Raw genomic sequence first — 11,258 nt, 5'->3', positions numbered from 1 at the left:
GCGGAGAGGCGCCAGCGGCGGCGCGGCCCGGAGTGCGGCGGTGACGTCACCCCTGTCGCAGAGGGGCGGGGCGGGGGCGCGCGGGGCCGCGCGCCGGAAGCGGGGCGGCCGCGCGCGGAAGGGCCGGCGCGGGGCGGGCGGGCGGACAAGATGGCGGACGGGGACAGCGGCAGCGAGCGCGGCGGCAGCGGCGGGTTCGGCGCCGTCCGCGGAGGAGGCGGCGGCGGCGGCGGCGGAGGGAGCGGCGGCGGGGCCGGGTCCGGGTCCGGAGCGGGGTCCGGCGGGGCGGGCCCGGAGCAGGAGACGCAGGAGCTGGCCTCGAAGCGGCTGGACATCCAGAACAAGCGCTTCTACCTGGACGTGAAGCAGAACGCCAAGGGCCGCTTCCTCAAGATCGCCGAGGTGGGGGCGGGCGGCTCCAAGAGCCGCCTCACCCTCTCCATGGCCGTGGCCGCCGAGTTCCGCGACTACCTGGGCGACTTCATCGAGCACTACGCGCAGCTGGGCCCGTCCAGCCCCGAGCAGCTCGCCCAGGCCGCCGGCGCCCCCGGGGAGGACGGCGCCGGTCCCGGCCCGCGCCGCGCCCTCAAGAGCGAGTTCCTGGTGCGGGAGAACCGCAAATATTACCTGGACCTGAAGGAAAACCAGCGCGGGCGCTTCCTCCGCATCCGCCAGACCGTCAACCGCGGGCCCGGGGGGCCGGGGGGGTTCCCCGGGGGCCCCCCCGGGTTGCAGAGCGGCCAGACCATCGCGCTGCCGGCGCAGGGGCTGATCGAGTTCCGCGACGCCCTGGCCAAGCTCATCGACGACTACGGGGGCGAGGAGGACGAGCTGGGCGGCCCCGGGGGCGGGGGGCCGGGCGGCGGGGGGCTCTACGGGGAGCTGCCCGAGGGCACCTCCATCACCGTGGACTCCAAACGCTTTTTCTTCGACGTGGGGTGCAACAAATACGGCGTTTTCCTGCGGGTGAGCGAGGTGAAGCCCTCGTACCGCAACGCCATCACCGTCCCCTACAAGGCCTGGGCCAAGTTCGGCGGCGCCTTCTGCCGCTACGCCGAGGAGATGCGCGACATCCAGGAGCGCCAGCGGGACAAGCTCTACGACCGACGCGCCGGCCCCCCGGGACCGGGCAGCGGCAGCGGCGCCGGCGACGACTCCGACGGCGACGACGTGGACGACGACTGAGCCCTGAACCACAACGCCGGCCCCCCCATCCCCATCGCCCCCAGATCCCCCCCCAAAACCCGCTGCCGGAGAGAGAGGAACCGGCTCGACCGCGACGCCGAGCGCGTCCCCTCGTCACCCTCTTCGGGGGACACACACACACTCGCACCCCGGATCCATCTCTCCGACGCGGTGCCCCCCCCACCAAAAAACCAGCATCCGGCACCGCACCGGGGCCACCAAACCCTCACGGGGGGCGACGGAGCCGAGGGAGGACGGAGCCGAGGGGGGACGGAGCCGCGAGCGGCAGCTTCGGCAGCGAGCGCTGGGGCGGGGGGGCTGCACCTGGACCAACGGCCGCTCTCTCTTTTTTTTTCCCCTCTATTTTCCTTTTTTCCCCCCCCTCTATTTTCCTTTTTCCCTCTATTTTCCTCCCCCCGTTTTCCAGATTATTTTTTGGGATGCAAACCGCTCAACTCCAGGCACCCAAACCAGTACCGCCCCCCCCACCCCCACCACCAGAAACCAGGTTCCTGCAAATTAAGGAAAACTTTCTCAGTTTTGCTGATTTCTTCTGTTCTTATATCTCTTTCTATATATTTTTCTCCCCCGGGGGGCGGTGGGGGCAGCGTGGCCGGTTGGGCACGAAGCACAAGGAGAACCCGCCGGGACGCACCGGCTGCCCCTTCGCGCCAAATAAGGCGGCGCCGGCGAAATCACTGTATCGCTTTGGTCCCCTATAATCATCGACTCCAAATTTGCCCTTTTTTCCTCTCTTTTTTTTTACTTTTACCACCCCCTCCTCACCGCCCCGGCGGGATCCGCACCCCCAATTGATTATTTTCAGGTTATTTGGGGTTTTTTCCTTGTTTTTCTTATTATTTTTTCCTACCTGGCCACTCCGGCTCTGCCACCCCGGCCAGCGGGTCCCTCAGCGTCGCCTCTCGCATTAAATGGATTTTTCCGCTCTCAAATCGTCTTTTTTTTTTTTAAAAAAAAAAAACACTTTTTGGTTTTTTTGTTCCTTAATCAAACCAGGTCAATCCTGCCCTTTCCAAAACGTCTTTTTTCCGCCGCGTTATCCCAGGAACTCTGAACCGATCGGGGTTCGTCGCTCGTCATTCCAAACTTGCAGCTTCTCCAACACCTCCTCCACTTTTAGGACTTTATGTTTTAAATTAACTCTTTCCGCTGTTTTTTCGGGAGCCGGCGCCCGCCGATCTCCGTAATTTATTCTCGCGGATCCGTCTCCACGAGGAACCCGCGGGCGCCGCCGTCCGTCCGTCCATCCATCCATCCATCCTGCCTCCGTCGCTCGTTTTTAAAGGGATTTTTAACGTGATTTTTTTTTTTAATTGTTCCATTTCTCCCATTTTTAACCCCGTCGCCGGGACCGGCGGTTCCGCACTCACCACGGGAGCAATAGTTTGATTTCCACGTCCGACCGCGGCCGTACTGTAATTTCGTACCCTCAGGCAGCTCTTATTCCGTGACGTCCTGCTGGTCCCACCGCGGTTCCATTCGCACCTTCGGTTCTTTGCCGCGGAAAAACAACAAACCCCCCCAAAAAAAAGATGACAAAAACAACAACAAAAAAGCCGCGGAAGGTTCCGGATTGGGGGAAGACGCGGCCGCAATGGACTCACCAGGAGCACCGACGCAGGCGGCGCCTCTCCTTTTATTTTTGAAGAGGATCATATATATTAAAAAAAATACATATATATATATTCCTTTTTTTTTTTTTGGCTGAATTGCGGGAATTTAGCCTTATTTTCTACTCTAGGGTAGCGGCGCCGTCGCCGCCGGCCCCGTTCGGTTCTCAGGAGCCGCTTAGGAAATAACACGGAAGATGAAAAAAGGCAAAATACGCCAAAAAAAAAGAAAAATAAACCCGTAAACCGCGGAGCCGGAGCCGCGACCGGAGCCTTTGTCTCGCCAGAGCCGCGGATCTGGGACAGAAACCTCCGGCACACGGTGCGAGAGCGGAGGTGTCGGGCGAAGACCACCAAAAACCATCAGAAAATAAGAGAAAAAGGCGAAAAGAAAAGGGTTTGGAAGCTTTTAACCCAGTGGCAGCTGAGGCGCGGGGGGAGACGGTTGATTTGGGGGAGTTTTGGGGGTCTCGGCGTCGCCAAAACCGGAATTCGGCAGCGGGTCGGTGGGTTCGGTTCTTCCCGTATATATATATATATATATATATGTATATACACATATGTGTGCGTGTGTGTATATATATCAGATTTGGTTGGGGTTTTTTTTCCTGTAGAAAATGGGGAAATTGCTTTTTTTGATTTGTTTCATTTTGAACCGAAAGGGGGAAAAACAATCCCAAAATTCTTGGAGCTTCCAGATTTCTGTTGCCCCGCGAGGGACGGTTTGAGAGCGCGACTTCTCGCTGTACAAAAAGAAAACCTTGTAAATCTTGTATAGCGCCCCAAAATCGATGTAAATACCCAAAAAAAACGTCCGGGCCGGGAGCTGTTGGCGGCTCCGTGAAAAGTTCAAACCGCTGCAATTTTTTTCCGCGTCCCCCCAAGAGAAAAATCTGGAAGAAAATGAGAATTTTCCTGCTGTAGTTTCAGCTGGTTTGGGGGGAGGCGACCGGTCCCGGTGCTGCCGGGCCACGGTGATGGCGGTTTCTTGTGTTGGTGATAAAACCACCAACCCTCGCCGGCTTCTCTTTTAAAAAAGAAAAAATTTAAAAAAAAAAAAGGTAAAAATAGAAAAAATATGGAAAAAAAAAATAAAAGAAGCGGGAGCGAGCGATGATGGTACTTGAGCTGATGCAGGGGGATCTCAGCGGATATTCCCGGTGGGAAACGGAACCGGTGCGGCGGCGGCTCCGGGTGCTCGGTGTGGTTCTTGTGGAGCCGGTGCTGCCCGTGAGATCCAAATAATCCAGGTGCCGGGATGGAGCCGGGAGAGGAACGGCCGGTGAGGAGCGCGGTGGCTTCGCACCGCGGTGGCGGCGACCTCAGAGTCCCCGTGCTGGCGTTTGGCGTTGTCGGCGGCATCGAAACAAGAGGCCACGGGGATTCGACGCAGCGGCCGAGAGCAGCTCTTGCATCCCCGGCTCCGCGCTGGAAACATCGCTAAATAAGCCATCGGTAACTAAACCATCGGCGCAGGAACGAGCCGGATCCAGAACTGTCGTTGGCCAATATCAGCTGAGAGCCCCAAACGTTTCACCCCGAAAGTACCTTGAAGAAAGAAGAAAAAAAGTTTTATTCCTCTTATTTTTTTAAGAAAAAGAAAAAATACAAGCAAACCATGCACTTTAGGCGGCCCAGCGCGGGGCTGCCGGCGCCCGGGGGGGGTCTGTCCCCCCCGTCCCTTCCTCTGCGGCCGGCGGGGCGGTTTCGGGAGCCGCCGGGGAGCGGTTGCCGCCGGCGGGTCCTGGATTTGACCACTAGCGAAGACGAACGCCCGACGTGACGAACTCCTCATGCTCCGAGCACTCCTCACCGTAGCAGATTTTTGCAAAATGGAGTTTTACAAGGTCTATATTTAAAAAATTGTATGTTTGTAACAAATAAAAAGTATGCGGAAAAGTGAATGAAAAAAGCCCGCCCGGCCCTGGCTCGCTCCTTGGGGGGTGTCATTGGTTTGGGAAGGGGTTGTCACCACAGTGCGGATGGGGACGCGGGTGTCCTGAGGGGTTGGAGGGACACGCAGGGTCCCCAGAGCCTGGCGGGGGGTAACCACAGGGAATTTGGGGACACGTGGGTGGTCAGGGGGTGGGAGGGCACGGGGTTTGGTGTGTGTCATGGCTGGGGTTGGTGCGTGTGCCATCGTCCCCTCCGCGTCCCCCCGCGCCGTGCGGTGCCACCGGCGCCGCAGCCCCGCGCCGCATTGAGCTCTGCGGCTCCCTGCGGGCACGGGCTCATCTGAGGACACAGGCGGCAGCCGCTGCGCATGAGCCATGAGCCGCCACCGCAGCCGCTGCCACCGCAGCCAGAACCCCCTCCTGGGGGGAACAGATCCCCCCACACCACCCTGGCCCCTCAGTGGGGACCCCGTCACACGCATCCCTTGGATGCCGGGGTGGCAGCTGCTGTGAGGGAGCTGGGGGTGGTGGGGACAGCTGGGGGGCCCAGCCACGCTGCAGGCGCCTGTGGGACAGGTGGAGCAGCCGGCCGGGGGGGTGGGAGCAGCTGTGGGGTCACCCGAACCCCCCGTGGCAGCTGCAGCGAGGGGGGGGGGGGGGGTTGGTGCCCCTCACCCCCTGCTGGGTGCTGAGGGAAACTGAGGCACGGGGGGAGCCAGGGGGACGGTGACAGTGCCCCGTTGTCTCCCATGTCCCCCCCCTGCTCCTCCTGTACCTGCTCCGTCCTCTCCCCCCCAGCTCGAGGGGCCGGGGGCTCCTTCACCATCCTGGGGCCTCCCAAAGCTGCTCCTGTTCATCACTCTAAAATTGCTCTTCTAAAATTAACCTCGTCACGGAAAATCGGGTTTAATTCGATGCTGGAATCATCTCAGCACGAGAAATTAGGAGTTTTTCTTTCCCGTGATGTGCTCTTCCCTCACGCAGCACCAACCCCAGCACAGACTGGCAATTTTGGGGGCTTTTTTGGGCCATATTTTATCCCGCTGTTACTCACAATACTTTTTGCCTTTCAGCTCCAGCCCAAACACCCCCGGGGCTGCCAGGACCACCTGTGTTACCTCCCTGCCGCTGCCCTTCTTATACTGGACAGGACCAGGCTTTATTTCTTTTTTATTTTCCCTCAAAAGCACACAGGGAAGGTCTCAAAGGCACCACTTGATTGAGCCTCAGCAGCACCTGCGGGTTCCTCTCACCTCGGGGCTGCCCACGGCCGGGCCAATCCATTTGTAACCCGGGTTTAAGTCTTTCTAGGCTGCACCCAAAACCCCCAGTGGGCCGGGGGGCGATGACGGGGAGTCGGGGTGACCCGGGGTGTGCGGGGCGGGAAAGCCCCGACCCACGGGACCCCGCGGAGAGCGGCCCCGACCCCGCCTGGACCGGCGGCGGCGCGGAGCGAACCGCCCCCCCACCCCCGCTCCGCGCAAACAAACAACACGGGAGGCGGGGGGAGAGAATGGGCGGGAAAGGGTTTTCTCCTCCTATTGGCTGCGCGCGCTGTCTGTCTGCTCATCACCGCCCCTCGCGGAACGCTCAGATCTTTCTATTGGTGGATGGGCACGTCACTCCGTCGCAACCGCCCACCGGCTCGATCGCAGGGCACGCCCCCCGCCCTCACCCCTGTGTGCCGTGTGCAAAGGAAAAACAGCCGTTAAACGGGCCGCGGGGCGGAGCTAGCGAGGGGGTAAGAAACGGCCCCGCGATTGGCGGCAGCTGGATGTTCAAACTAGTATGGGATGCCTTGATTGGCTCGGACCGGCCGCGGCAGGCCGGGCTCCCTCCTCGCGCTCGGGCGGGTTATTGTCTGGCGGCTCCTGAGGCGGCTCCAGCGCGGACTCGGGACCGGAGCTCAGGAGGCGGCGGCGGCACCATGGTGAGAGCTGGGGGCGGCGGCCGGCGTCGGTCCGGCTCCCCGGGGGGCGCGGGGGGGCTCTGGGACCGGTACCGGAGCCGCTGGGGGGCTGGGACTGGGCGGGGTGGCCTGACCGGGGCCTCCGGCCGCGGGCCCGGGGGTGACAGGGGCGGCGGGGGGCGTGGAGCCGCATCCCGGGGTCGCCAGCGGCCGCCGCTCCGCTCGGAGAGACGCCGGCCGGGCGGGGGGAGCGGAGCGGGCGGCTCCGGGCCGAGCTCTGTCACCACCCGTGACCTTGGGCACGTCTCGCTCCTCGCCCAGCCCGGGGGCTTCCCCGGGGTCTCCGGTGGACGAGCCGCCTGGAAACGCGCCTAAAAAGCGCTCCCCCCCACCCCGCCACCCCCGGGCCGGCCGCCGTTGTGTAACCGAAGCGTCTCGCCGATTCTCTCTGGGTGCGAGGCCCCTCGGGACGGGCTTTGTGGCGCTGCCCGAGGGTTCGGCGACTCCCCTTCGCTGTCAGAGCTTCCCGTGGGTGCCGCGATGTCATCGGCTTCGTTTTCTGAGGGAAACCGCCGCTTTAACGGCTGCTTTCTGTGCTTATATATTCTTAAAAGTTGATTGTGGAGTAAGGAAGCGACTGTCAGGGTGTAGAAGCCGCCGAGCGAGGAGCGGGACATCTGTCAAGCACCAGCCGCCTGCCCCGAGGAGCCTTTAGTTTCCATGTTTTTGGCTCTAACCGACGTCTCTGGGTGCGTTTGGCTCTTGGCAGAGCTCCCTGGTGGCTTCCCAAGGAAAATTCTGATCCCGTGGGAGGAGAAAACTGGAGTTTAATCCTCCCTGGTGCTTCATGCGTTCGGTCCGAGGCCTGAAACCTGTGGAAGTGTCAGCTGGAGGGTCTGTAACTCGTTTAGGAGGTTCCTGAGCAGGGGATAAGGGCCTGGGTCGTTAAGGGTTAACGAGGAAATGCTCCGTGAGATTATGCAAAAGAAAACTTACACTCAAGGATATCCGGCGATTTGGAGCAGGAGATAAAAAAGTCGCTTTTTGAAGCGTCTCAGTCTCGTTTGAAGCAATAAGAAGAGTCAAAAAAGCTGCTCGGAGGCTGCGGGAGATGCGGCGTGTTAAATCCAGCGAGGTTTCGGTATGCGAAGGAGGTGTCGCGTCCCCTCCAGATGAAGAAGCAAATTGCTGCTGTCTCCCCCGTGAGCGAGAGAGAAGGAAATTCCCATATTAAGAAGGTGCCGATCTCAGGGACCCCGATCCTGCTGGGAGCAGCTCGGCCGTGGAACCTGTTGCAGCGTTTCCTCTGCGGAAGGTCTAGATGTTGGTGAAGATGGAGAAAAACCAACCCCAAACCACCTTGGGACTTCCACTGCGAGACTTTTCTTCCCTCTTTTTAGTGAAATATCGTGTAAAGAAGCATTAGGCGGCAGCTGCTGGTTGGAAAACTTGACAGAGAAGTGGGAAAGGTCGCAGCTGGGGGATCAAAGCCCTTGCTCTCTGTTAATTCTAGAGTGAAGAAACATCCCCAAATCCCCTTTCCTGATTATTTGAAGTTTTACTGTGTGATATTTTCTTTTGCTAAATAACTCCTGACACTTCACCGTGCCAAAGGCACCGTTGAGTCGGCGCTTTCAAGTATTTCTGGACGCTCCAAATCATCCCTCAGCCGCTTTCCTGCCAAAAACTGCTCCCAAAGACGCTCCTTTTACCGCCTCTAAATTAAATATTTTCCTCTTGCGATCTATTTTCTTTGCAGGGTTTAAGTTGGAGCCGGTTAACTCCCACCTTGCTGGGAGGGGACGTGGATCTTGGATGTCGCTGCATTAAGCTGGCGTTGTATTTTAAGGATTAATTGACTTAATTAGTGTCACCTCAGCCTCCTGGGGATCTTGGGATCCTGTGGTTCCTTCCAAACGAGAGGGAAGGGCTGGTGGCAGCTTTCAGCTCCCTCACAGCGAGACATCATTCCTTTTTAGATGGGGAAAGGGGATTTTGGGATCAATATGTGGTGTAAAAACAGGAATTCTATGTTTTCAACAAATTTTGCACTGTACGGCGGCTTCTCTGCTCAATTTCAGGGGTTATAGTTGCTGTTGCTTCTTAAATGAACCAGATTATTGGGTTGGTAATGTGATTTTTTGCATGGAAGGTGCAGGTTCATTCTGACTGGCCGCTCTTCGTTAGAAGTGGCTCTCATTAGCTAATTAGTGACGTCATGGCTTCTTTCAAAGAAATCGATTGGTTGAAGGGATATTAAGGCGGATGCAAGAGATCCCAACAAACCCGCGTTTGGTGCTTCCTCACTTCTCTGTGGCTTCCAAACTCTCACACTCTGGGGCTTCAGCAGCACAATTTTCAGTCAATTCACCATTTTTGGGACTTTCTGAGAAGTTTTTGCTCGCAGCAGGATGGGAATTGCCCTTGAATCCCACAAATTCCCCCGTACGGAAGCGTCTGTGTCAGCACCTGCTTCAGAGCGGAGAAAACGCCTCTGGAATCAAGCTTCTCACAACTACGTTTTTTGGGGCTGTTTTCCCCATTTGGCGTTTTCTAGAAAATAATGGGAATATAACGATAGCGGGAAATGAGAATAAGTAATAAAGCAGCCGTCGCACCCCTTGAAATCCCCTCAAATTCGCCTCATTTTGGGTCATTTGAGAGGCCATAAAGTTTCCCGCAGCAGCAGAGAGTGTGTTTGGGCTTGGATTACAGTGCAGCAGATCTCTCTGGATTAATTAAGGTTAATTAACAGGCGCGTTTCTCCCTCGCAGGCTGGCGGGAAGGCGGGGAAGGACAGCGGGAAGGCCAAGGCCAAGGCCGTGTCGCGCTCGCAGAGAGCCGGCCTGCAGGTAATCCCCAATTTCTCCAAAAAGTGTGATTTTGGAGTCAAACGGCCCCTCGTGGGAGGTGGGTTGCCCCAAACCTGCTGATTTTGGGGTGAAAACTGAATATATTGGGGGGTTGTGTTGTTATTCTGGAGCGACGAGGAGCTCTGAGCTGTTTGTTCCCAGTTTGTCCTGGCTCAGGCACAATCCATCTCTCCTCCAGAGCGGGTGCAAGAACTGATTTATATAATTAATAATATAATAATAATTAATAATATGGTAAATTCCACGTGTGGATCGAGTCGGTTCCGTGTCTCATGTCGAAGCCGTAGCCGCGCAGGGCGGGGAATCGCTTGGACCAAAATCAGCGATGCGGGGCCTAATTACACAAATATCCAGGGGGCTGTAGGTGTTAACGAGGTGCTGTTAATTACTCCCAGTTCCCCGTGGGCCGGATCCACAGACACTTGAAGACTCGCACCACCAGCCACGGGCGAGTGGGAGCAACCGCGGCCGTTTACAGCGCCGCCATCCTCGAGTACCTCACCGCTGAGGTGGGTCTTGCGCCTTCATCCCTAAAATCACCCCCAAAAAAGTGGTTTTGTCAGGATTGAGTGTTTTCCCCAATTTTTGGCAGGTGCTGGAGCTGGCGGGCAACGCTTCAAAGGATCTCAAAGTGAAGCGGATCACTCCCCGTCACTTGCAGCTGGCGATTCGCGGGGATGAAGAGTTGGATTCGCTCATCAAAGCCACCATCGCTGGGGGAGGTGGGTATCGTTTTAGTGAGAAAAGGGGAAAAATAAGGCAAAATGTACAGGAATTTGGTACTGGAGCGGCAGGGCGTGATCTGTGGAGCGGGAGGAAATGTTATAACGAAACTCCGCTGGGATTTGAGGATTTTTTACGGGTTTTTTTTTGGGAAATCTCTGAGGATCTTACGCAAATCCTCCTTTTCTGTTTGCAGGTGTCATCCCTCACATCCACAAGTCTCTGATCGGGAAGAAGGGACAACAAAAAACGGCGTAGAGAGGAAAAACAATTAAAATCGGCCCGCTCCCTCCCGTCGTTGTACCGTACCCAGGACAGAAGAAATCTTGGGGAACCGTGGAAATTTTTTGTTTTTTTAAGGAATAGTTCAAAGGAAGAGCATAGACAATTGACTGTAGAGAGGAGAAAATGTGGGTATGGGGTTTAGATTCCAAGTTTTGACACAAAGTTGTACCTTGTCAGGCGGCAGCAGTTGGTTTTTGGTGGTCGAGGGCTCGGCTGCTCCCCTGGGTTTTATACAAAAATGGAACGGATAAACCATTTTTTACAAAAAAAACCAAACACCTCTCCTGTGGTGTTGGGGAGGGGAAAGGCCCCCGAGGGTTGTACCGGACCCCCGGTTAACCGGGGGGGACCCAGCGGGCGGGGGGAGGTGATAACGGGGACGCCCCCCCTCCGCCCAGGATCGGGTCCGCAAGTGCGGGCCGGCGCAACATGCAAAGTTGGCCCCGCCCCGTATGCAAATAGACCACGACGTCCCGCCCTGTATGCAAATAAGCAACGAGGGGGCGGGGTTTCCCCCGGGGCTCCGCCCACTGCCCCCACATGTCCGGGGCTCCCTGGTGTCCCGGACGTGGGTGCCCTTCTGTCCTGGGCACTTGGGGGCCGCAGTTTTCTGTCTGTCCTGGGTGTATGGATGCCAGGTGTCTGTCTGTACGGGGGCACTGGGTGTCTGTCTGTCCTGAGTAGGTGTATGTGGGTGCTGGGTGCTTGCTGGCTGTGGGCATCTGTCTGTCCTGGGTAATGGGGTGTCTGTCTGAGG

General features: G+C 57.8%; 2 protein-coding genes across 2 annotated transcripts; both read left to right on the top strand.

The window, feature by feature from the left end:
• The first annotated feature begins 106 nt into the window (after positions 1 to 106).
• On the top strand, positions 107 to 4,728 carry PURB (purine rich element binding protein B). The gene has a single exon (XM_065041133.1). It carries the CDS (start codon positions 151 to 153, stop codon positions 1,183 to 1,185), a length of 1,035 nt encoding a protein of 344 aa, XP_064897205.1. The 5' UTR covers positions 107 to 150; the 3' UTR covers positions 1,186 to 4,728.
• Positions 4,729 to 6,408: 1,680 nt separating this feature from the next.
• LOC102087913 (histone H2A.V) lies at positions 6,409 to 10,777 on the top strand. The gene is made up of 5 exons (XM_065041140.1): positions 6,409 to 6,641; positions 9,395 to 9,472; positions 9,889 to 10,002; positions 10,086 to 10,215; positions 10,413 to 10,777. The coding sequence occupies exons 1-5, from the start codon at positions 6,486 to 6,488 to the stop codon at positions 10,472 to 10,474; spliced, it is 540 nt and encodes a 179-aa protein (XP_064897212.1). The 5' UTR covers positions 6,409 to 6,485; the 3' UTR covers positions 10,475 to 10,777.
• Positions 10,778 to 11,258: the final 481 nt, after the last annotated feature.

This window comes from Columba livia, chromosome 25 (assembly GCF_036013475.1).
Source record: "Columba livia isolate bColLiv1 breed racing homer chromosome 25, bColLiv1.pat.W.v2, whole genome shotgun sequence".
Classification (NCBI taxonomy): Eukaryota; Metazoa; Chordata; class Aves; order Columbiformes; family Columbidae; genus Columba; species Columba livia.
The sequence above is the reverse complement of the archived record's forward strand: the minus strand, read 5'-3'. Positions and strand labels throughout refer to the sequence as shown.